This window comes from Corvus cornix, chromosome 1 (assembly GCF_000738735.6).
Source record: "Corvus cornix cornix isolate S_Up_H32 chromosome 1, ASM73873v5, whole genome shotgun sequence".
Lineage (NCBI taxonomy): Eukaryota > Metazoa > Chordata > Aves > Passeriformes > Corvidae > Corvus > Corvus cornix.
Window position 1 is genome coordinate 85,356,476 of NC_046332.1, and position 25,764 is coordinate 85,382,239.

The 25,764-nt window shown below is 37.8% G+C and overlaps 1 protein-coding gene across 2 annotated transcripts in view; it reads right to left on the reverse strand.

Moving 5' to 3' along the window:
* Positions 1-7,740: 7,740 nt before the first annotated feature.
* The window catches only part of GABRG3 (gamma-aminobutyric acid type A receptor subunit gamma3), a 310,103-nt gene continuing 292,079 nt past the window's right edge, over positions 7,741-25,764 (reverse strand). Inside the window, exons 8-10 of one of the 2 annotated variants that reach the window (XM_039548241.1) lie at positions 20,299-20,495; positions 18,794-18,823; positions 7,741-15,561 (exon numbers count right to left, since the gene is read on the reverse strand). In XM_039548241.1, the coding sequence (XP_039404175.1) occupies positions 15,283-15,561; positions 18,794-18,823; positions 20,299-20,495 (506 nt within the window). In that variant the 3' untranslated portion in view covers positions 7,741-15,282. The remainder of the gene's footprint in view (positions 15,562-18,793; positions 18,824-20,298; positions 20,496-25,764) is intronic. The other variant, XM_039548246.1, reaches the window with a different exon arrangement.

The window sequence follows — 25,764 nt, forward strand, 5'->3', positions numbered from 1 at the left end:
AAAGGGATGTAGCTCCTATTTTGTTTATTCCAGAGGACTGTCAAAATAAGTGCTATAGTCTTCTCGCATTATGAAAAAGAGGGAAACAAAAGTAGAAAACAGCCCTACTGAAGCTGGCTGAGAAACAGTTACACTGGAGCTGGAAAAAAGGCCACCCTTTTGACGAGCAAGATTTAATAGGATAAATGAAAACAGCACGTTTCCTCTGGTGAGTCACACTGAACCAGCATTTAAGCAGCAACCTCCATTGTCTGTTTCATACAAATTTCTGTAGCAATTATGTCCAGACAGAAGTGCAGTTATGCTGGTAACAATGGACACAACCCCATTTGTGAACAGGGGCCAGACTCTGTCAAAGGGCTGTTGGATGGTCTGTGAGAGAAGTATGAAAAACCATTCCAGCTAGGATTCATATTCATATGGCTCTGCCAGCTTGGAGTTATTCTTCAGATTGTGCCAAGTACAGCATGAAATGCAAGTCAGAAAGGGAGGGTAGCTTACCTCTTGCTGCTGACCATGTGGATGTGAGAATCTGGAGACTTTGGGGGCGTGCGTGATGGTTGCTTTGGCTCTATTCTTCTTTGGCAAGTGTTTTCCTTATTTAACAGTATATGCACAGCACATGGACATACTCTGTTACCCATTGAGAATATCTTCCTGGAAAGTGGGATGGTCAGTTATTCAATGGGAGGGAAGACTATGCAGGGATTTGAGAAATACACGCAGTTTAATCCCACAAGGACAGTATATCATTATGTTGTGGCAGTAAGATCTTTCCGTTCATTTCAGTAACACCAGTCAAAAAAGCAAGACTTCAATAGCATGAATGAAGAATAAAGACATGAGGGATGCTGCTGCATATCCAAACACAAGGTTCTCAGCATGTTTCTCCTAGTATTTGTGTGATAGACAGATGATATATTAGTGAGATATTTAACATACTTCCCCGTAGCCTACTGAGTCTATTTTTTCAGCTATTACTTTAACATGGGCAGATATTTGGCAGGAACACTTCAGTATGGCTGTATAGCGCAGGGTAGTCTTGGTAGAAGGAAATGCTTTTGTGACAACATATAGCAGAGCACAATATAAAATGATTGGTGATGGAACTCCTAAGTGACAGTAGAAAAATGACAGAAACTGTGAAGTCGTTCCCCTGAGATCTCATATATACTTAGGTGTGCTGTATAATATGTAACACTTCACCCTACTTGAGTGTTTCTCATGCAGAAGAGCTCATTACAAGTTCAGTAGCAGTAACATCAAAAGCAGAAGGCTGTGTGTATTCTCCAGAATAAAAGTATTTCCTGTTCCACATCACCTTGTTTTCCTACTACTAACTGGGGCACTTCATTGCTGTGTTACATACAACTGATTTTTCAAGACCACTGTGCTTTATACTTCTTTATATAGATACCTTTGGGTATGAAACTGCTGCATGTTATGGTGAAATCTAGAAATACTTGAGCCAATTTTTTTCAGACAGCTTGAATTGGAGAGAGCTTGGATCTCCCTGCAAAGTGAGTGATCTCCTGTACCACTCCATATTATCAGAGCAAGAAGTTTCCTTGTACTTGTTTAAGTGTGGCAGCCTGGACAGTGATACCACCAGAGCACAGTGTGCTCGATAAATATAGCAGATACTGTAGACAAATTTGTGTTGGTGTTTTCCTTTAGTTCTTGAAGGAGAAGGGAAATCCCCACATCCAGCTCTGTTCCTTGTAACTGCACTATTGCTTACACATCTTTCTTATGCAATTGTTCTGTGTTCCTCAGTGCAGCATCCATGTTTCTGCTGTTTAAGAGATAGCAGAGGATTAATCTGCCAGAATTGTAAATGTTTATGTCTGGGCTAGACTCCCTTTAAACTCTCTTTACAGTTGGTGAAAAATAAGTTAACAATTTTGAGTATGGTTTATATGATTCCAGTTTCAGATGTCTTCTTTAAAATAAATTGAGCTTATCAGAAGTATCTGTGCCTATCAACTATAAAGAGAATTTAGATTACTAACTCCAGTGACAGTCTACAATATTTATAGCTATATTTGGACAGATGAATTTTGTTTTGTGTTGTGATATTTTTTTCCACTGATATTTGATTTGACTGGGTTCTTGCACTGTAGAAATAGTGATTTATTTTTGCTGGATAGTCACCTGTAGTAAAAGTAACTCAAGCAGCACATTGCTTGGAAGAGTCCTTTCTTTTTTTGTTCTCATGGATTTCTTCTCATGGAAAGAGTGGTGGGGTTTCATTTTTTGACAGGGGAGCGCTAAAGTGACAGCGATACCTCTGGGTGTATAGAATAGGGAGCAAAATGTGAATATACAGATATATATCCTAGAACTATCAATGTCTTGGACAGTCAACACTTCTGAACCTGCAGGCCCCTCTTTCTGTATGGAGTGCATTGCTGTCTACCTGGCACATGGCAGGGATGGTGGAAATGCACTCCCAGTTGCCTACATAGAGCCGCAGTGGGCAGCAATCTCCTGTCCTGAATGATGACATGAAAAGTCTGACAGCACTTAGTAGGTCACCCAAGTGCCTACTGCATGGAGTTTGCATTCTTCCTGGCTTTTGCATTTCTGGGAGTGCTGTCTCGTGTAAGTACTCTGTGACTCTAAGTTACATTTCAGTACCACACATAGGTGCAGTGTGGGTGAGTCCATGCTGGGAATTCAGCTCTCCTGAGGGCCTATCCTACACCAGTCTATTTGCTGCCTCATCTGAGACGCAGTGCCATGAGATGAGGACCTACTGCCAAAAGCCCTCTGCCCTGTTATTTCCAATAGCTCTGGAGTGAACCGTGTGTATCAACCCCTTCCTAGAATCAGCTGCATAGCAAATGGTACAGTGATTTTAATTTGCACAAAGCTAAGTGTTTCTGTTTGGGTGGGTTTCTCCATAGATGTGTGAAGTTAATACTTGTACTGGAATGATCTTCATACGATCATCAGTTTCAATCTGGCTTTGTTTCACACATGCAGAACTAATGAGTTCAGTGCCTCTATTAAGCAAATGTATGTACACACATACACAGATCGAGTGGCAACCTTTGAGCCAAAGGTACTCAGTAGAAATGTTCTCACTAACTCAAGGCCTTAACCTTCTGCTAAGCTTTCTGTATTCACCTATCCATACAGTCTCCCACTTGTGAATTGCTGGTTTTGTATGTGGCCAAAGGGGAAGACATGTACAAGGACTTTGTAGAGAACTCATTTTTCTACCCTTTTGGATTTAGCTACACATTGCATGCAAAACATAAGCAGATAGGGGTAATTTTATTTGTGTATGTAACATATAAAAAGAGGATAAAATATATATTTGTTGTCCACCAGTTGCTGAAATGACTTTGGAAAATCTAGTACACCCTACATTACAGTAAGGGATAGAAATTTTATTAAACTCTTGTGAGAGGAATTGTTTGCTTGTTTGTTTTTTCATTTCATTTTTCAGTGAAGTATCTTCCCACATTACAGACATATAGGTGAACTGCACCTAGATCTTCTGTAACAGTTAACCTGTTACTCATTCATATATTTTTATGTTCAAGGTTAATACTTTTGCCTGTTTGAAGCTTGGATTTGTGTAGTGATGTAGCCTTTATGTTGCCCACTAAAAGCAGCTAGGGTTTTTCCTTCTTGCAACATAACATGGAAATACTACAGTTTACCAATTTGCATCTTATTTTCCTAATAAGATAGTGATGGTATCAGAAGCTTCTTTTAAGAAGCTGCATAATAAACATTACTTTTCAATTTGACAAAACTGGGACAGTAATATACATTTAAATAAATTCATTGACATAAATGGCATGGTCAAACTGGGACTTTGCAGTCATAAAAAATCTGTTTCTCTAGATGGCATTGAGAGGTTTCACTAGCAAAGCATGATGTGATTCCCAGCATGGCTTATGTGCTATATAAAAAGACAAGTTGTTCAGAGAATGAACAATAGCAGCAATGCCAAAGCAGATGGTTTATATGTTGGTTTGGGTTATGTCATTCACTATGTATCGAGTTGAATATTTATGGAAGAGGTAACTGGTGAAAAAATCTTTCATAGAATCATAGAAATGTTGATTAGAATGTGGGGTTTTTTTTGAGGTCATGTAGTTCAGCCTTATGCTTGAAGGGGACTATCACCATCGCTAGGCCAGGATCTATTCAGCCAGACCTTGAAAACATCTTTGGCAGAAGCCCCCAGAGCCCTGCCAGGCAGCCCCTCTCTTGCAGTACTGTAATGTGGAATAGCTGTTCCTCATCTCCAGCCTGAGCCTCCCAAGGTGAAACACCTGTCCCCTGCTATGTTACATCAGTGCTGAGAGGAGATTGAGAGTTTGTCTCCAATGGCTTTTTTTCTGTGTTTCAAGTAGTTGCAGTTTGCAAGTAGAACATCCCTCAGCCTCAGCTCCAAATGAGCTCTGTTCCTCAGCTTCTCACAGTTCATCTGCTCCAGGCCTTTGATCATTTTAGCAGCTGTCTAATAGGTTCCCTCTGGTTTTTCAGCATCCCCCTTGACCTTGTGGGTAGGCAGAACATGCCAAAACCTGTTATTACTGTCCTGTAGTAACCAGAGCTGAGCATGGGGCAGTAATGAATTCCTTTGATCTGCGGGACACAGCCAAATCATAACCCATTACAGAGTTGTGTGAGCTGTGATAAGAACACATCATTACCTTGCACTCAGCCTGGCAATAGCAGCACTCCTCACTGGCTCCTTGGGCTGCTCTGCTGGTTCATTGCCAGCCTATATTGATGTGTGGGTTTGTCTGCTCTCCTGCAGAGTGTTATGCTTTTTCTTATTGAACTGCAGTTTAGCCCTCAGCAGAAGTGCCAGGAGTGGACCATGGCATGATTTGTAGTTCACTGGATGTGGAGATATTCAGTTGTCAATTGCACAGTCAATGAGTAGTAATGACAGCATGCAGATCATTTTAATCCTATGAGTCCTTGGCTGATTCTTAAATAGATTCCCTGTATAATCAATTAAGAAGCATTGCAACTTTCATTTACACTTCAGCTAGCACAGACAGTGGGAAACAGGGGAGTCGATGGGAATTTTGCATTTAACTTTTATAGTTGTCATTGCTTCGAGTGGACACTTCTATCAAAAATAATGGTCAAAGCATCTGACCTGATATTTACCAACTTTTCTCTGGCAGAAAGTGCATGAGTATCTTAAAAACAAGAGTATTTTATAGTAAAAAATACTGGAAACACAATCTCTTGGGGTTTGAAAGGTTTTGGCTGAATATGAACTTTGTCGATTCAATTTTTAATGGGTTTTGTAGTGCCTTGACCTACAGTTAAATGCCTTAAAATCTAATATTTTCTGATAAAATCTAATCTTTAATTAATGTATTCATGATTGCATTCAGTGAGGATTCCTTTTGAATTAACTGTCACAGCCCCCACTCCTGTGTGTTTTACAGTCTTTCATGTATTTCAGGTGACCGTGACACTAAGCTGTACAGGACTCAGTGCTGCTTTTCCTCCTGGTCATTACACATGCAGGACCATGGTACCAGTGCCCTCACTGCTGTGAGGGTACCTAACAGCAGTGCTCTGGCCTATCTGACTCAAGAAGTGCTATTTATATGCGGAGGGAAAAAATGGATGTTAGATGTAAATACCGCCCCCCCCCATAGAATAGCAGAGATTTCTTTGCTTACCTAGGAAGGGTAAAAATTTGCTTTTTTCTTGACTTGCCTTATTTTTGTCATCTGGTGGAGCTTTGACTCCTGCCTGGCAACAGCAAGACACTAAGACTGCACCTTATCAGTGGGTATCTCTTTGGCTCTGCTATGATCCATGACACTGTTAGACTAAGAATTTCTTTGTAAATATATTCCATCTTCTCACAACCTAGAATCTAAAGCCACTATAGTATGCAAAAATGTATGTCTATGGTGTGCACTGCTTGCCCAAGACTAGAGGATGGGCTAATGAAACTCCTGTTGGCCCATAATTTGCTTACATGAAAAATTCTTTCTTTTAAGGCCAATTCTGTTGCACTCTACAGGAATATAAATTAATTTAAAAAACCCAACCAAAACACCCCAAAGATGCATCAGTAAAAAAACCCCCAAACCTGGCACACATTGCTGCATGTGAAACTTTAGCATATACAATTACTTTGCCTAGCTACTACAGGTGCTTTCTATTCATAAACCAACTGTTAAAATGTGATGGTTTTTACTATGGCTATTTTTTATTAAGTGACAGCGGTCTTCTAATATCAGTCAGTAGGAAAACATCTATTCCATTTATTCCTTATTTTCTGGATAGCTCCCTGATGTTCAGCTTTGCTCATTTTCCATTTCACAAACTGAGTTTACTTTGACTAAAACTGCCAAGCAGTAATTCAGTTCTTAACTAGATTTGTGGTGGTGAGACAGAGGGTGACATAAAAAGGCAGAACTTATTGGCACGATTCATCATTATACTCTATTGCACACTCGAGCCTCCTGGGCAGGAAATGTTATTAAATTGAAAGATGTATCAGAGCCCTCGGAATTTGGCAGGATGAGCACCTTAAACCTCTGGAACGGCTGTGCTCAACTCACATTCAGGTTCCCTGGATAACTGCAAGAATATAGCTGGTGTTCCAGGTTAAGTTCTGTAAGGGAGAAGAGCTGGCATTGTGTTCACACTGTGACAATGGCAAGTGTTAACGACTAATGTTTAGAAAGAAAATAGTCATGGCAACACTTATGCTTGCCAGTTGTCCTGGGTAGTGAGGCATAACCACATCTACATGGTTACTGCGTTTAACTAACTGTCATAACAAGGGTCAGATGCTGTTAGGGAAGTACAGAATCTGTGTTTATTTTTAAGTAGACAGGTCAGTACTAGTAACTAGTTGTATCAGAACACAAATGGGGATAAAACATGAATTGCATGTCAAACTGGTAAGTGAAAACAAGGAAAAAGAGATTTCTTAGTGAAAGTTTAATTAAATGTTCTGTGTGTAATTGGTTTTTGTGAAATAAAATGTCTTTTGGAAAAACATGCCTTAGTGCCAGCAACATACAGAAAGTATAAATATAACAAGCTCAGGGAAATCTGTGGAATCATGAGAGATCTGGGAAATTTATGCATTATCTGTGGCCCAGCTGTCAGCTCTAGTGTTACTATGGAGTGGAATCCTAAAATGAAGTAGGTATTTCACAGTTGGAGTGGGTTGAGACTGACAATTCTGTGGTCATGAATGTACAGAGGCGGGAATTAAATTACATTCAAAGAGCATAAATCAAGAAGACAGTCTTACTTAACAGTAAGTGGCTGGCAAAAAATAATTATTGTAAAGACACAGAGTATAGTTTTGCCAGTAAATTTCACTGAGTACTGAAAAAGTTGGGGTTGGGAAAGTTTTGAGGCCAAATTTGATTACAATTTTAAAATTGCAGAGTCTTTACATTCAAGCAGTTTATGAAAAAGACACAGCCTATTTCTTGATTTCTCTTTGAATTTTGTAGCATATTCTTCCCAGTTTAAGTTAGTCCAATGGATAACTGCAGTCTCAAATATTTTTTGCAGTTTAGTCAGCTCATGCTCACTGTTGAAAATATTTTTCAAAGACTCATTTGAAATTCCTGTCAAGAACACTGTACAACCCTATTAGAAAGGCAACACACTATGCCTTTTTTCTTAAGCAATTTTTCAGAAATCTATTTCTGTTTTGTTAAGCTCTCAAATTCTATAAGAAAATACAACCACCAAACATGCACACCATACTTGCATTTTCTGATAATGTGTATTTATTTGTATCCAGAAATACAAACGCTGGGATCAAAATACGAATATAAATAGTATTCTAGACGCACAGCCCTACTCCTTAACACAAAGTAAACTGGAATGGATGTGATCAAGAAGGGAAAGTCGTTGTCTGAGAACTTGAGGAGATGAAGCACATGGGTGTTGGACTTTTCTGATTAGGTCAGTCTGGGGGATCACTGGGATGGCTGTCTAACTTAGAATGACATACTGGTACTAGTGCTACCTGTATTATTCAAGGCACATTGGGCACATAATTTTACTTTCATTTCACTATGACATCACAAGCTGCACTGCTAGCAACAAAATCACACACCCCTAACAAAAACTTAGGAAGGAAGGATAATTAGAAATCTAAAATTTTTTCTGTGTTCTATAAGAAAATTCAATTTGGCACATGGTTGGCAGTATTTATTAGATTACTAAAATTACACTCACGTAAAAAAAATATTCATGTGTTTTCATGGTGGGAAAAAGTGTTTTGAGAGCAGTATACTGAGAGTTCAGATCAGGATTATATGAGAGGTTTGGTGATGGTCTGTGGTAGCCACAGGTTGGTCTGTGATTTAAGGTTGGTATTCCATGTGATTGTGAGTGACAAAAAAGTCACAGGACTTGTGAATGACTCCAAAAGAGAATAAGGAGAGTGATACTGTAATCTCTCTGCACCAGGTTTCCCATTGTTGTTCAGAGGAAATGTTTTGTCAGCTTATTCTGATTTTTTTTTTCCTTTGCAACACTCTGTCTGGCAGTGGCATACTTCCACTGTGTAATGGCCTGTGTAATACTGTCAAATGCAATTATTTTACCAGCTTTCCATGTGTTCCACAGTTGCTTTCATTTTAAGGATTCCATGCGGTCTATAAGCATGGAATGGACTCTGTAGAATGCTCTGTTTCACATTCATCAGTAGTTTTTAAAAAATATGTCATCAATATTGTTCCCTTCACCCATTTTATATTAATGTGCAATTTAGAAATCTTAGCATTTGCCTGTTTTAGGCCTCACTTTAGGTATGTAAATCACAAATTTCACATTAAGTACTTAAGTTGCAAATCTACACTCCACAAGTTTTGAATCCAAACAATGGATAATCAACCCCTGCAGAATATCATCCAATGGTCTTCCTGATTGCTAATTTGTACTTAAACCCCTCTTCTGGTCAATGGTCTTAATTAATGTAGAAAGTTTTGACTCAGACCTAGCAGGGTTTTTTTTAAAACTTGTAATCCTAATACAGTCTCAGTAACAAGCCATCACCAGCTTCACTGTGGATATTTAATTCTGTGTATTTTAGAATACATTGTGTCAGTATAGCTTCATGTCTCCCAAGCACTGCTGCAAGAAGTTATAGAGACATTAGGAGAGCATTAAGGGCTGTATTAAACATCAAAAGGAGCACCTGCATTCTCCTATAAGAATCTCCACAGGCTGGCTTAGGCCTCCAAGTGAAGTCATGTGGGTGTTTTGGTGATACCAGAGGCTGTTGTGTCTCCTCTGACTAGAGCCATTCCTTGCCTAGATAAGAGAATACCCAGCAAGTGACTGGCTGTGTATCAGTGCCTGCTTTGCCTCGTTCAATCCTTGGGAAAGCCTTCCCCTAGATAAATGAATAAACATAACCATGTCTTCTGTTTGTCCTTTATAAACAGCAAATGATTAGAAGATCAAAATGAATGTTTTGGTAGAAAGCAGAGAATTCTCAGGTGTCCAGCTCTGAGGCACTGAACTTCATAATGAATTTTATTCTCTAGTTTCACATATATTCTAGGAAAACCCTTGAGGAGTCCAGATGCATACAGACACTGTCTTGAGGACCCACAACAAAAGAGGAAAAGTAAAAAAAGTAAAGCCTGTAGAACGCAATATATCATCACAGATATTGGATATCTCACTTGAGGAATGTCAGCAGTAACTAACCAAGTGTTTGAAGTCAGTCAAGACAAAAGTCATTTAAAGAAAAATCTGCTAGGTAAACTAGATGATTAGAACAATATTTATCCCTAATTCAGGACTTAGTCCTAGCTAGACAGGGTTGTAGGACAGCATATCTCTTTGAATTATCCAGCAAAGGTTCAGCATACAAAATTTTACTGTTTAACTTGTCGAAGCAATTCAGTTCAAGCCAAGATAATTTTTTCTGTTGAAACATAATTTCACTTTATGTATAAAATATAGCTTTGGTTTTAGTATCTAAACCAGTGGCCTAAATTATGAGGAAAGAACTCCTCGATCCCAGGGAAAAAGGTAAAACTATTAAGGCCACTGAGTCTTGAAGGAAGGCCTTAATTTTTTCATGTACATACTAGAACCCTTCAAGAAGAGAGTGTGATGAACCATAAGAAGGTGGTAGGCAGACAAGTATAGTATAACACTAATGACACTATACTTTTTTCTCAGTAGGCAAGTGTAAGTTGAACTAATTTTGTGCTTGTGGAGGGAGGAAGGATCTAAAATTAACTGAGGAAAAAAAGCTAAAAAACCTTGAAAGGAAAAAGAACCTCACCTTTCAGCTGTGGAAATGCATTCCCAATCCATAGTCTGGTTTTTACCTATTTTAAATAGTCTCCTGGAAAGAGATCTGGATGAGCCTTGAGTTTATGCTCTCTATCTCTTGGTGGAATGAAATTGCTGAGTGAAGAAAGAAGGATTCTGCTAAACTGCTGAAGTTCCACTGCAGCTTTTTGCTATTTAGGAAATAAGAAACCTACAGACTGTTTAGAAAACTTAAGAAAATGCAGACAAATGCTCAGTCTATACATTGAAGACATTTAGAATATTCGTCACACACTGTGATGCTCCGGAAGAACTCCAGGAAGGTCATTGGTCCCACTTTCTAACTTTCAGATGAGAAATAGTCTTTAATGTTAAGGAATATCCTTTCATATTAACAAATGATAAAGGCACTGAAGTAAGAGGCACAAACATTTCACTGTGAGCAAGAAGAAAGAGATACTTTGAAAAAAAATCATCTGAATGCATAGGCATCTAAGCTTATGAGATATGGCTTGCCTTCTCTTGCTGCGTTATATGGAAAGAGCAGCCAATGGAAAAAGCACAGGCTGTTACAGGCAGCCTTTACAAGTTTCACTGGGCACTTTTTTTATTTTACAGCTTACAAGGTAACACCAACCCTCCAGATGGTGAGGCTAATGAAATAGTCATGGAGGTGTTTAAAAAAAGACTGGATATGGTACTTAGTGCTATGGTTTATTTGATAAGGTGGTGTTAGGTCATAGGTTGGACTTGATGATCTCCAAGGTATTTTCCAACCTAGTTGATTCTGTGATCCTGTGAAATCTGTCTGTCTTAAAATACTGAGTCTCCCTCCCCACAAAGGCAGCAGTTCCAGAGTTGCTTTGCGTCTGGTCGTGTAGGAGAGTAATTTTATTAGATACATGGTGAAATTTTGCATAAAAAGGAGGTAAACAGCCTTCCCTTCATGAAATGACCAGTTAAGAACAGTTGTGATAAATTCACAAAACAACATGAGATGCTAGACACCAAGACACATTAGAGCTGCAGAAGTGTTTAAGATAGCTATCTGTCTGAGTTATTTGGCAGGATGCCTTCAGTTCCAGAAATGATTTCCTATCAGCTAAAGGCTCATGTGTCACTGCTGTTCCAGCTGATGAATGTGCAAACCTCCAGGTGGATGATTTGGAATTAGCTGTGGATTAAATTGAATAAGAGGACTGCAACAGATAAGAACTGCACAGCAATAAAAAATAATTTCTTTCTCTTCTTTTAGCTTCACTACTCATCACTGTCTCTGTGAAGATGATTCTGCCTTTTGTAGTTTTTATCATTTTTATTGGTATGCACAATATAGCAATATACAGTTGAGAGTTGATTAAGGAGAACATGAGAAAGAGAAGGTTATCAAAATGCCTGAGGTGTTTTAAACTACACCCGTAATTTTTGATTAGAAAGTTATATTAAAACTCTGTGGTGTGTGGTGCACTTCAGTTCCACATTACTGCTGGACGCTGAGAGAGAGTAAACTGGCTACAAGTTTTTATATCCTTATTGTTGGAAGAATGGCTGTAAAAGAAGGAGCTGTCAATATTCTAGGCATCAGAGCCAGAAAAACTGAGAAGATTAAATTAAGAAGACCAGTATTTTTGTACATTCTTAGTTGCCTTGAAAATGCTGCCCTCAATAAAGAAAAACACTGTCTAAGAACTTTTAATTGAAGGGGAGAATAAGAGGACTCACTTTAGATCCTCCTGGAAAAAAATGGTGATTATTTAAAAAACCCTCAGAATCCTTTCTGCAGCTTCAACAAGGAAGGAACATAATGTTTGGTTTAGAGGTTTTACATAGCCAAATGTTCTCATTTCACTGCTCATTTGGTTTTGCCTTCCTCTGTTCCCTTCCTTGTAATGGTAAAAGTAAGTACTAAATAAGAAAAAGAAGTAGCTGAATAAATGCAAGTCTCAAATATGAAATTATATAATAAGAAAATGTTCTAAAATGCTAAAATACAGTTCTTACATTTCTCATGGGACAGCACACAAAAATGTTAACTTTTGTCAATTTGCAAAAGAAGCAAAAGAATATCTGAAGGTTATTGAGGATATTCTTACTCCTACAGAAGGATATGGCACATAGATGTATGCAGACCACATTATCTAGGTCTCTAAAATACTGGCATTTTGAATGATTCGGATTGTAGGAGGCTTATCTTCCCTGATCTCTAAGGTTTTTCAGTGGCTGCCAAAGCACAGAGCAGTAGAGCAGTGAGAGTAAGCCAAGTTACTAGGAACAAGCAGAGGAATGCATTCAGGAACCTGCCAGCCTGCAGCTGCTTGCCTTGCATAAAAATCAATTTTTTGATAACCCCAGAGTAGAATAAATTACACAGTAGAATATGTCCTCTGCTCTCACTATAAGAGCAGAAGGCAGTAATGTCTGAGGCTTCTTTCTTGATTTAGGACAGTGGAAAAAAGTGGAATTATATGCTTCTGTCTTCTGTTTATGAAAACACTCAGAAAATGGGCAATATGAAAGGACTTCGCAGAATCAGTCTTCCAAAGAAGGATCTGGTGGGATTGCCTGCTTTCAGGCAGAAGTGTAAGAAAAGCATGTGCTCATCATCTAACAAGAGAATGTTCCACTTCCCAGGAAATTCACACAGTATGCAATTGTTAAATAAACCTCACTCTACAATCTAATGGTGGAAGGCACCTGATTGTGCATCACTTATCTCAATACTACCACCAAAATTGATTGTGCAGAGGGTTTGCAGGATCAGCCCCATAAAGGAAAATTGTTTCCATTCTTTTATTTAGGCTTGGAATATTTCTAGTGTTCTTGCAAAACATGGCTGAAGGTGACTATTAGAGTAGACAAAATCATGATTAGAGATCAGGATATTCAACTCCAATTTAATCACCTTCTTGCACTACTTAAAATATCAGTGTCATCCTTAAATTAAATCCATGCTTCCAAGTGCAGGACACAGGTTTATGGAGCAGTTAATTAGCTAATGAGAGTTAGCAAAATTTTCAACATATATTTTGAAACCAGAAGGTTATCATTGGTTTAGAAGACATCAGATTGGGCAGATTTTTCTAAAATTAAGGCTTAGATTCTGCCTCAAAGTATTTCTTCTCTGTGCTTCTATTTGAATTTTGTCAGTCCTTACAGAAGTGATTCCCCACCCCGACCTAAACCCAGCTATGTTTCTGCTATTTCAGACAAGTGAAAAACAGAAGAAAGATTCTGGGTTACTACAATTAACTTTTGTATTAGGGTTTTTTTTTCCCAATTAAAAACTCAGTGGAAGAACAGAGCAACAGCAATGACAGACAGTGATGTTTCAAAGAACATAACAGAATTTCTGTTCCCTTAGAATTACCATTGCATTAGTTTTTGATTGTTTGCAGGGTTTTCCTTTTGGGGAAAAAACGAACTCCTTTTCAGTCATGTCCACTATTCATTTTTTCATCAAATACTGTGTGGAAGAGACACTCACTTTTTGAATTATTAAAAAAAAAATTGTCTCCAGAAGAGAAAAGAAATAGAACTGTTGTTTTAGGTATCTTTTAACTTCAATCTTTTGTAGCAATTTGTCATCCAAAGGGTAGTGAAAAGCTATTGCTATTTAATTCTGAATGTGTTTTGTTTGCTTAATAACAATTATGTAGACAGTCTGTAAAAGACATCTTTTAGTTTAATACTGTAAAATTAGTTTTTGAAAAAATGGTCATTTTAGAGTTGAATGGTCAAAATCTTGACAAATACAAAATTGGTTTTCAGTGTAAAATATAGCTGGAAAATTTGGAAAAGAATGAAAAGAATCTCTTTCTACATGTGGCAACTACTTCATGTTTAATCCAACAATTGCATGTTTAATCCAAGTGTCACAATTGAGTTCCTGTAATGCACTATTCAAGCCACAGGTGTTCAGTCTTTACCTCAGGTCCAGGGAACAACTACCATGAGTAAATACTGCAGTGTTTAATGTTACAAAAAGAACAAAAGTAGTCCTTTGGCACGCATGTTTTTCAATATTGTAAAACAGCTTTGAGGGAAAATATAAGAATGCATGATTGCACTTTTTAACAAATTGAAATCTGAAGAAAGTCATATATTCCTGGTGCTATTATATAGTGATTTTTACTCATGGGCTATGCACTATGATCTGCTACAATGACACGAACAAGCAGGAATCTTGTCCTGCTTCAAGTATAGTACTTTAGAAATCAATGACCATCCTGTGTTTAATGAGTCATAAAAAACACAGTTAAAAGCTTGAAAAACTGTAGAAGTTATGCTTACAGCTGCCTCAGAGATAGGCAAGTCTTATTTATATCAAAATAATAACTTTCTTCTCCATCCGCCTTTTCACCTTTAAGTTAAACCAATATATGTGGGTAAGTGGCTAATCCCATGAATCCCAGACCTCTGCAGAAAGTAATGTCCATGTTTGGATCCCACCAGAGACATTTCTACATATGTCTTTTGGTGGTTACTCTATATCAAGGAGATCATCAGTTTCCCAAAACCTATGGGATTTAGCTCAAGCAAATTTGAATACAAATGAGTGTTTTCATTTGCTTTGGCTTATTTGCTACTGCCAGTGTACATTGCTTTGAGCCTTAGGGATATGGCAGCATTTTGAAGAAAGTATGGGAATGAAAAATAAAAATTACATATTTAATCTTTGCCTGAATTGTGAATAACTTCTATGCCAAGGGACAATAGTAGAGATTCTAATATACAATAATTATTCATAAACATTGCTTACACTATAAATTCAGCTGAATTTTTAAAGAACCTTTTTCTTAAAATGATAGCAGTCAGGAGAGAATTCTTCCGTGTTTTTCTTTTTCAGGAAATTACATATTAAAATTCTTCATCAGGCTCTGTGATGGTGAAGGTTAATGTAGTCTTTATAATTTGAGATGAAACTGACTGTGTCCTTCACTTTTTCTGCACTTTTACCATCCATCCGCAGTGAGAAAACGCTGCAGTCTTCACTGCTACAGGCAACATTTAAAGATAGAGGTATCCAACCCAGTAGACCAGGTTAAACAGCAGGAAGGATGTAGGAAAAAAGACCCTAGAGTAAGAGTCCAGTTCTAAGATGTCTATGTGAATCCGTCCTCTCTTCCATGAGCCTGATTTACACTCTTCATAACAACAGAAAAAGCTCTGACAGTCTTTCCCATCCAGACATTCATAGACACACGCATCTTCAAAATCTTGCCAATACATGGCATTGTTCAATGTGATGACTGTCGTTGGTGGTCTCATATCAAGTACAGAATAATTCTGAGGAGAGAAAAAAAATGTAACAGTTTGACAAGTTTCCCTGGGTGATGCAGATCAAAATTAATAATCACAGCAGAAAGCAATCATTTTTTCACACTTAGGAGTTCACTTACCTGTCAGAATATTATTTGTCAGTTGTTTTAAACACTTGCAGCAACTACATTTAAGATGGATTCTCAAAAATAAGGAAGATATACCCCCTGCCCATTTAATTGTACAATGTCCTCCATTTAGCATAGGCGCATTCACTGCCTCTTAACTTCACTATGATTTATAAAAACACATATGGTCAGCAATAGATAGGGATCATTTCAGTACAGGATTTCAAAATGCCATCCCGAGGCATTTCCCCTTTGTGCTTATCACATTAACCATGCTCAGAAATAGGACACTTTGATGTCTTGCATCCTCACAGTAGCATTCACATTTACAGACCTCTCCTTCTTCAGTGTACTCCCTATTTACTCTTTGTCAGCTTTTCTGTCACACCATTTCCTTGTCATGCAAGATGCCTTCTCACAACAGTCTCCCCTCTCATTAAGCCACCCATTCCATATTCACAAATGTCACCTCCCCTGCTGACATCATTAGAAAAAGTCCCATCAGCTTTGCTGCCTGTCTGCACTGCTCTGACAAAGCAGACACAGCCCTGTCAGCCTGGTTTTCTCTACCTAAGAGGCCCTTCCTCTCCCTGGGATTGTGCTGAGCATTGGCTTTGCCTGCAGGAGCATGCTGGCTGTGCCGTAACAAGCTGGTCACGACTGCTTGCATTCAGGAAGGTGCTCTGGGCTCTTGCTTCCATACTATATAAAGTACTCAACATTTCCTGCTGAGAGTGTTAGGGGGTATCTGAAAACTTTCCTGCTGGATGTGAAAAACATTGGTGATATGACTCAGTGGAAATTTTTCCTTTTTATATTGAATTCATTTCCTTTCTACAAATCTTTTGGTTTGGCACGCTGTAGTATTACCCATCTCATTAAAAATGCTGGTCCGTGAGATAAGAACTTGATGTGGCATCCCTCTGCTTAAATGCTGGCACTGCCAACACAGATAACTACACATGAACAACTACCCTATGGAATCCAGTCAATTACTTCTGGACACAATTCATTTTATCATAAGTAAATGCTAAAACGTCTCAGGAGCTTTGCGCTGTGAACTGCAAACAGATTGCAGTTTAGAAGCAGATTATTGCAAATCTATTTGGTGTGAATGATTCTATCTCTGAGATTAGATGACAGAAATTACACCGGTATGGTCTTCTCTCTCTTTTGTGCAGTTTTGGGTGGCTTGTTTCAGAGCCTTACAATGTGTTGCCATATGAAAAAGGTCTAAGATTATTGTACAAGCAATCTTTTTTTGACTCTAGTAATCTGGAGAGAAAAAACTGTGACTAGAGTATACATGGAGTTCTGCTATACCACTGTGTCATATAATGTACACTTATTTCAGGTCTTTATGAACACTTCCAACTCAGGGACTGAAATTTTCCATGCTTGTCTAAAACATTTATGTTAAAAAGAAGAAAGGCTCAGATAGGTTTTGGTGAGTGAAGATAAAAAATGCTCTGGCTCTGCAATGGAAACTTTCTCATCTCTCAGTAGCCTGGGGTATTTTGTTGTTGTTTTGTTATATCAACTATCTGCTCAGGACAGAAGATAAAGTAAATGCCCTCATAATACAGAGAGATTAATCTGGTTGTTTTAATCTCTGTCAGGTAGGAGGTGTCCTGAAGTGACAAGATAAGAGGAGAGGGTGGATGGTCCCCTCATGTTCTGTGTGTCCAGCTGAACTGGGGTTGGGAGGAGAGTAGTGCACACACAGTGGGCACCATCCCAGTCCCACCCAGGAGGTCTGCCAAGGCAAGGCACTTCTTCAGGGCCTTGGACAAGGAATTTCAGTGTTAAAAGTGCTTAATAATATTATTTCTGACAAGATATATATGCGTTTTCTAGGAGGAAAAGAAAAGGGTTGGGATTACCTGAACACGGTTTTACTAAAATTAATAAATTTCACCTTTTAGGTGGCATCACTACAAAGCTAGAAAAGACAACATGATATTTTAAAAGCCAGAGACATTGCTTATTTAAGGTATAATTTGAAGATTTTTATGTATAGAAAAAGGCCTTGCTCAATAACCATTTTGAGGTGAAGAAAAAAAAGAGTGAATAAAAAACTTGGGACTGCTTTAGATGCTTTCCGAGCAGATCAGAATGACTAGTTCTAGATAAAGGTTTTTAAACCCTAATGTCATTTTAATTTTCTTTCCCTATAGCTTTTAATTGGAAAAAGGAAAGCGCTGCTCAACATGCTCTGTTAACTTAATCTTTCAGAAAAGTCTGTCCAGGGAGTGACAGCAGTAGAAAGTATATAGATGTAATGATTGCTGTAAACCATTAATTGCCAGTGTGCAGACTTTCTAAGCTATTTGAGGTCTTAAAATACATCAGAGAACTCATGTTAAAAAAAAAGAAGTTTATATTATTATTTGTAAAAAATAGGCTAATAACATGGATCTAGCAGTTGTAAATGAGAAACTTCAACATATCCAACCCAAGAAATGCAAACCCCAATATTTTAGTTGTCTCTGTTCTTATCTGATAGCAGACCATCCAACCAGCTGATTAACTGGCTTCATGCTTTACGAATGCTTTATATTTGCATATGTTATAGTAGGTATTCCAGCTTCAGATTTCATACAACTTAGAGACACACTTTTGTGCTCTGTTCCGACTGTATATATTCCATTTTTAGATATAGTACAACTACCCATGCTCAACTTGTGTGCCTAAATTATTTGAAAATCTACTTGAAAGCTCACTAAAAATTTTGCATATACATAAATGAACTTTTTTCTATGAAACTTAGTTAAAACTCCATACAAATTTATGACATAACTTGCACTTATTACTTTCTCTTAGTGAGAAACTCCTGTATTATATAAAGCAGAAACACAAAATTTCTGAGGTAAAAATAACACATAATATTCTATACTTGACCCTCCTCCCTCCCATATCACTTGATAAGTCCTTATAGAAAGAGGCAGCTATGTTCCTCTGCCACAGCTGAAAACAAACTGACCTTTTAACAAAAAAGCAAACCAATATTTATAGTGAAGTCTGGGTAAAGCATAACACAGCAATACATCTCTCTCAGGAATTAGTGCAAGTAAATGTCAACCACACATTCGTGCCCCCAATTCTCTCAGTGAATTAAGTAGCTTACTTACCATTACATGACCAAAACTTACATCAGGTAGCTTAAATAAAGATAGCAAAAGAATTAATCAGAAGAAAGCACAGTGCATTTAAATTCAATAGTATTTCTTGGACCAAGCCCTTAAATGCATAAAACACCTCATGGTGTGTGTTCTATATGTTCAGCATAATATTCTGTACACTTGAAAACTGCACGAAATCTCAGCAGAATGCACATCTGGCTTCCATAGACTTAAAATCCTTATTTAACCCATTACATTTGTTTATTGATCGAACAATAGGTAAGTGAGCATTTGTTCTGGTGTTAATTTAAATCCCCTCAATGTTGCTTGCTTTCCCACATCTTCATTTATATGTCTGGAATTACATGCTGCTAACAAAGATACTCATGACTTTTTTATTTAGTCTTTCTATAGGATGGCAATTTTAGTTTGATCACTAGCAAGTTCATTTCGGTCTCAAACTTTTCTTTTGGTAACAATCTTTTGCCTTTTGTGAGCAATGCATTTTTGCAAGAAGCTATTTTAGTTTTCATGGAGTTGTCATTGACTAAGTGTATGGCTTTCTAGGCTTTCTCTAATCCCATATTTGTTTCAGCTTTTCCTTCATTAGTTCTTCATTCAATCATTTTCTATAGCTCTTCATTCAATCCCTTTTTTACATCATGACCTATTATTCCCTAAATTTAGGCTTCTTTCTCTTTAATTTCCTTCTTTACATTTTTCCTATTTGGCTTTGATTTCTGATTTCAAATGTCCTTATTTCCTCCCCTGCAGACAATGGCATCCAATATCTCCAACTTACTTATCTTGAACACATAAGATTTATCACTGATCTTGAGTGGACAATCCCCTTCCCTGTGTTTGCACTGAGATTTTTTTCTCTATTAAACTGCCCCCTCATTCTCATAGTCAGTTATGAAGTTAACCAGGCATGATTGTTTTAATTTATTCTAAATAGACAGCTTTTATGTTTTTCTGGGTGTTACACTTGGAAGTTGTTTTTCGGCCAAAAATGAGCCGTGTATAAAACCTTTTTAAGTGACTTCCATTTTTGTCCTTGGGAACATGCACCTTTGTGCACAGGGCTTAAACCAAATGCTGGTTCCCAGCAGAGACATTGAAATTCTGCTCATAAATATTTCTAGACCTGTTAAGCCATGAAATAGCAATGCATTTGAATATACATTGATGTGCATTTATTTGTATAACAAGCTATGCAATCTGTTTCAGTGGGAGCCCTTTCCAACTACCAGCACAGTAATTGGAGGACAAAAGATGCGTAGGCAGGGCTGCTGCTCCACGGTGAGCAGGCTGCTTCTATTAGGAACAGACCTCACTCAGCTGGCACATAACTGCTCCTACTGCTACTGTGGGTGACTTTTCCATCAGCTTTCAGGGCAAATCACACCACTGGGAAAATCTTAGAGGAGTGAAGTTCCATGTGATTACAGGCTACAATTGAATGATTATCTGCTCTCTGAGCTGCACATGAAATTTAAGTGCTCCCATCTTACCGACTTTTTCTTCTTAGTACAGTTTGGTTTCCTGCAACTTGAGTAGTAGTTGAGGGTGGCATACTCCATCAGAGCAGCAAAGACAAATAGAAAGCATACAGTCACAAACAAATCCATGGCGGTGACATAGGAAACACGGGGCAATGACTTTCTTGCAATGGTACTCAAAGTTGTCATGGTCAATACTGTGGTGATGCCTGCAGAGAGAAACTTGATTTAATTGTATGGAACATCACTTCTCCATATCACAGAGGAATCTTTGGAAATAAACATACAAAACAGAAATCCAGAGTGTACCCAAGGAATTAATTAATTTCATTTGGTAGTGTTAAGAAATAATGGAAAATAATATCAGTAGGGACAAAGTTATTTTGTAAACAAAGATTTGGTCTATGGTTTATTTTTATCTTTGCAAAAGTGTCATTCCCATGCCTCTCAATATGCTTTTCTTCATCTCTTTCTGATCCCAGCTAGGTTGAAGATGGGGGTGAGGGAGAAGGAGAGAATGAAGAAATTTTTGAAGAAAAGTATAAAGCAGAAAAGATACTAAACTCAGAAAAATAAAACCAAGAAACTCAGAAAGTTCTGAAGGAAACATGTATTATTCCACAGTAGTATTGCTGTCATGAAAAATCTTATGCTCAAAAAAGAAAAAGAGTTGGAGAGAGAAAAGAAAAGAAATTTTTCTGCTAAGTTCTGACTATTAATTCTGAAAGTATGTCTTCACACCACTGCTTCCTTGGGAGGCCTCCACTGCCTCCACTTTCCTTCTGAGTAAGGGAAGTCAGTGTTACTTGCTCAGTCAGAGTAAGACTCTCATACAAACTTCAGATGCAACATTAACAGAAATGGCCTTTTTAATTCATATAAAGCGTCACTTAGATTCATTTAGTAATAAGGAATATAATGGGAATTAGTGTGAAATATCTAAAACAATAAAACCAGTGTTAGAATGAAATCTATGTCGTGTCAGTTATTTGACTCCTAGTAGTTCATACAATTTCTCTTCATTCCTGAGGACTAACAGCCTTTTCATTGCCAGCTTGGACTGATGCTTTTAATCATTTGTTATGAACTGCATGTCTTCTGATAGAAAAAACCCCGGCTTCTCAATGTCTTGCGAAAAAAAATAAAGCTTTCCCACAAGTAAGTCTCAAGAGAGAACCTTCTCAATAAATAACATAACCATAAGGTAATCTTTACTTTTTTATAGTGAAAATGATGTTTCACATTGGTGCACAGTGTTTGAAATGGCAAGGAATGACTGAAATTATGCCTTAGAGTTAAATAACTTCTCACTAAAAGCACTCTGGAGAGAAAGAAGTATCTGTGGATTACTTTTGACTACTTTCTCTTTATGAAGGGTTGTCCATCTCTGACTTGTAAAGTTTGATAGAAACTACAGTGATTCACAGGAATAACCTCCATTCAACAACAGAATGTCCCTGGAAAAGCTAGAAGGCAAATTTTTGCCTGGGTCTCAAACTTGAATAATAATGATTAATTGAACTCCTTAAATATCTATTACCCAGAAACGAACAAACAAAAAGTTTCTGAAAAAAATCACAAGTCAATAACCAAGATGAAAGCAATGCTGACAGGAAGTGGGAAGTGTGGACTTTGTGTGTGCCTTGGACATCTAAAAGCTACTGGGAAAATATTTCCATTTCCTGAAACCTGTGCCACCTCCCAATGTAAATAGACGTGGTTGGCATGATCCAGCAACCTCTCCAGACCCCTCAGCATCAGTTCTGTACTCAGCTGATGCTTTAAAAAATCTGCAAAGACCATGCTTAGCCATTCATCGCAGCTGAGCTGCAGAGATGCCCAGCTGCAAAAGCTGTGAACTGACTGGCTTTGATTTGACCCTTACTAACTATAGGTCACTCAGTCATTCTGTGTAGCCTTGACTGAGGCCTTGGGAGTCACTAATTTCAAGAGAACCTCATCCAGACTATGACATACTCTACAATATAAAATTAAGTTCTTTAACACTTCCTAATCCACATTTAGATTTCTGACACAAATGTGTCCTTTGCAGAGCGACATGTACATTCACATGCTTTCAGGCATTTTACTACCTTTAAAAATTTCCTCAAAACCTATAGAGTTCTTCCAGTACAATATATGGTATCCTGTTTACCTGGACTCAAATGAAAGTTTTTATTTCCCACTCATCCTCTGATAGGAGAGTTTTTTATCAAGAGGCTAAAAAGAAATAATTAGTCTCTTTACTTAAGTATGTAAGTCCTCAACTCAGCCTGTATCCTATATCCATGCCTTAAGCCTGAATGTGGAACACCAGCTCGAATCACCCTTCAACTGGATTCCAGCTCATGCCATAAACAAGCACTGAGTTTTTGAAACAATGAAAATTCTATCTAGTGTATCAATTTTACACCTGACACGCAGGCACAAATTTTAAAATGTTAAAATGAGTTTATGGGGATACATACAGAGAGGAAAGAGAAAGAAGGTGAAGCAGATGATACCGTTTTGTACTTCTATACATTTACAAATCAGAATATATGTATGTATATATGAATAAAATGCAGCACCATTATTTCCAAATATAGTATCTAGTTTCCATACCCTGAGTTCATTTTATCTCTCATGTTAACGAAATTCAGTTTGTTGAGTGGTTTCAAATCTAATATGTCTTGCCAGATGAAATTGTGAAGTCTCTCGCATTGTGGAGTCCCGTATGGCAAACTGAGCTTTGCATCTGTTATTGAAATTCACAGTGCTCATGAACTATCTATTTCAACAGAATTTTAATATCAGCCAAGGACAGCTCTGAATTAACCTGAGTTCAAAATTTTCAGGTAGAAAATGTAAGTGTAAGCTTACAAGTCTGTGTATAAATACTATTTTGGGATGTTATATTCTCTGAATAAATCCCATACCAAAGATGCTGTTTGATAAAACAAAAAGGACTGACTGGGAGACCAAGTTATGCATATATACATAACACCTGAAAGCACTTTAACTTTTAGATCATTGGTCTAAACAGTTATTTAAAATCACTACTGCTTGAAATCTGCTTACTGGACAAGCATATGCAGAGTGAGGTGGCAGGAGTTTTGTGTTAGAAACTCTTTGGTCAGCAAGGCAAATTTTTTCTTATTTTCTTGAGGTTATGTTGGTGGGACACTAAAGGAAATATCTGCTGCTTTCATGCATGCTATCACTTGGTCATAAAGTTAATTCTCCATCTTTCTTGTCGGGCATCTGTTTTGAGTACTTTCTTGGTTTTCTAGTGAATGAGGTAAAGATGGAATGGCAAGGAAAGCAATGTTCATTTTTTATTAAATATCATCTGTACCTTCTTTTACATCAACATGTTGCTGGCCTTGAGTTTTAAACTGCAGTTTGATCTTGTTCTGTAGTAACTGCCTGGTCCTATTACATATTATACCCATTTTGAAAAAGTATGGGGAAACTGGGATGACAGCTTCAGTTTAACTTAATTCCCTTCATCTTCAAGGAAAAAAACCTATTCTTTTCCAGATCATAACTTTTCTTAAGGGACATGCCGGGTCCTCTTGACTTAGAACATTTGGAGATAATTTTGATTGCTAGAGACAAGCAGAAACTGCAGAGAGACGTTTTTTTTTCTCCTTGAATGAAGAGCAGAATAACTCAGGATCACAAAACACAGTTCACATCCAGCACTCAAATTTTACTTCCATTTTCCCACTGACTCTTCAGGTGGCCTGGAGTTAATCTCATTGCCACTCTGGGCCTTAGTACCTCAAAGTGTGAAAAGGGGACTATAATACCAAGTTTTTAAAGAACACTTTAATATCTCTGGACAGTACTACTGAAAGAATACTTATGGTCCCAAGCCCAAATTAATTTTTTTTTTCCCAGCATGGGAATAGTTTATTAGTTATCATTATTCAGAAAGCAATAATACCTGTCCTTCATGTAACTGTGAGTAGTTGCCAATAACTTTGGAAATTATTCATTAATTTCAGAGAGCAAAATATTTCCCTGGTGCTAGTCCTTTATATTAATGCAGCTATACTTGAAGAAGATTTGTTGCTGCACTTTCAACTAATTAGTAGGACAATTTCAGCAGTTTGCCTTTGGCTGCATCACTCACAATTTTACCATGTGCCATTACCCAGATATGGATGTGTGCTGTTGCTCAGACAGATTTATAAGTTGCATTTTATAAGCAGGTCTACAGCAAAATGGGAGCATCTGCTTACTGTATCCTGGGAGTCAACAGGCCATTGCCAATTTGGGAGCAACAGGACTCTGTGCACAAAAGTGACCCATATATATTTGACTTTATTTTTAGACCAGTTGTATTTTAGCCTATGGGATTTAATTCTCAGCTGGAGTTTTAGGAGTGAGTCATGACATCCATTGAGTAGAGCCTTGGATCTACTAATTTTTATGTCCTTACTCCAAATTCATGACATCGGTATCTGAATACATTTTTTCCCTGAACTGGCTGAGGGGTGAGGTGGAGAATCACATGTTAGTGATTAGTGATCGAACAGATTTCTGTATCTAATTAATGGGAAAACTGAACTATGTGGTGTGGGGAACCACCCTTAGGTACAGGATATGAAAAATGCTTATGGGAAACCAATAATGCAAAAAGTGTTAGATGTCTTTTGTCTCTTTCATGCATTAAGAAAGATAACCCAACTGGATGTTGTGTGACTCTCCCCCATGCATGGGGCTTCAGACTCCCTTTTAAAGAAAACGGAGAACAGTCAGTCTTTCCTTATCTCCCCTGAGTCACCCAATTTAAGAAGAAAAGAGTTCAATTTCAGCAGAGAGGTACACTTAAGACCTATGGCTATCAGAGGCAAGTGTACACAGCCAGGAACAGGCAGTGTAAGCTGCTCTGTCCTCACCTGTGTATGGTCTTTTTGCTGTCCTGGAGGTGTTACTGGATAACAGAAAAACTGTGAGTCTTTTTGGTCATCCTGTTGCTGGAGCCATGGTGTACTGGCCCTTTGGGACTCATGTGGAGGGAATGAGGGCTGAGTATTCCTTTCCTGTAAAACAACCTCAGAAAAATGGACCTACATAGTAACAAACTCCAGCAGGAGGATGCAATGAAGAGCTGGGAATGATAACCCCTCTGCTTGAAAACAGACATGCAGACTTTGACACAGCCTCCCCTTTTTTCCTAGACTGGTAGATTTCTGAATCAGTTTACATTGGCAGACCTAGCAACCGTAATGTGAACTGAGAAATTGTTTTTCCTTTGGTTCTGATGTTTACATATAATTGCCTATTATATACCCCTATACTCTTGATGCTGGCAAAACCCACAGGTTTTCCCATAGACATTGGAAAAAATTTCTAAGTCTAAGTCAACAGTTATAAGCGTATACTAATGCACATTGCCAAAATGCACGTGCCGGTACTGACACAAATGAGTTTCTGGAAAACCTATACCAGCATAAATCTCCACAATCTATGAAAAATATCAATACA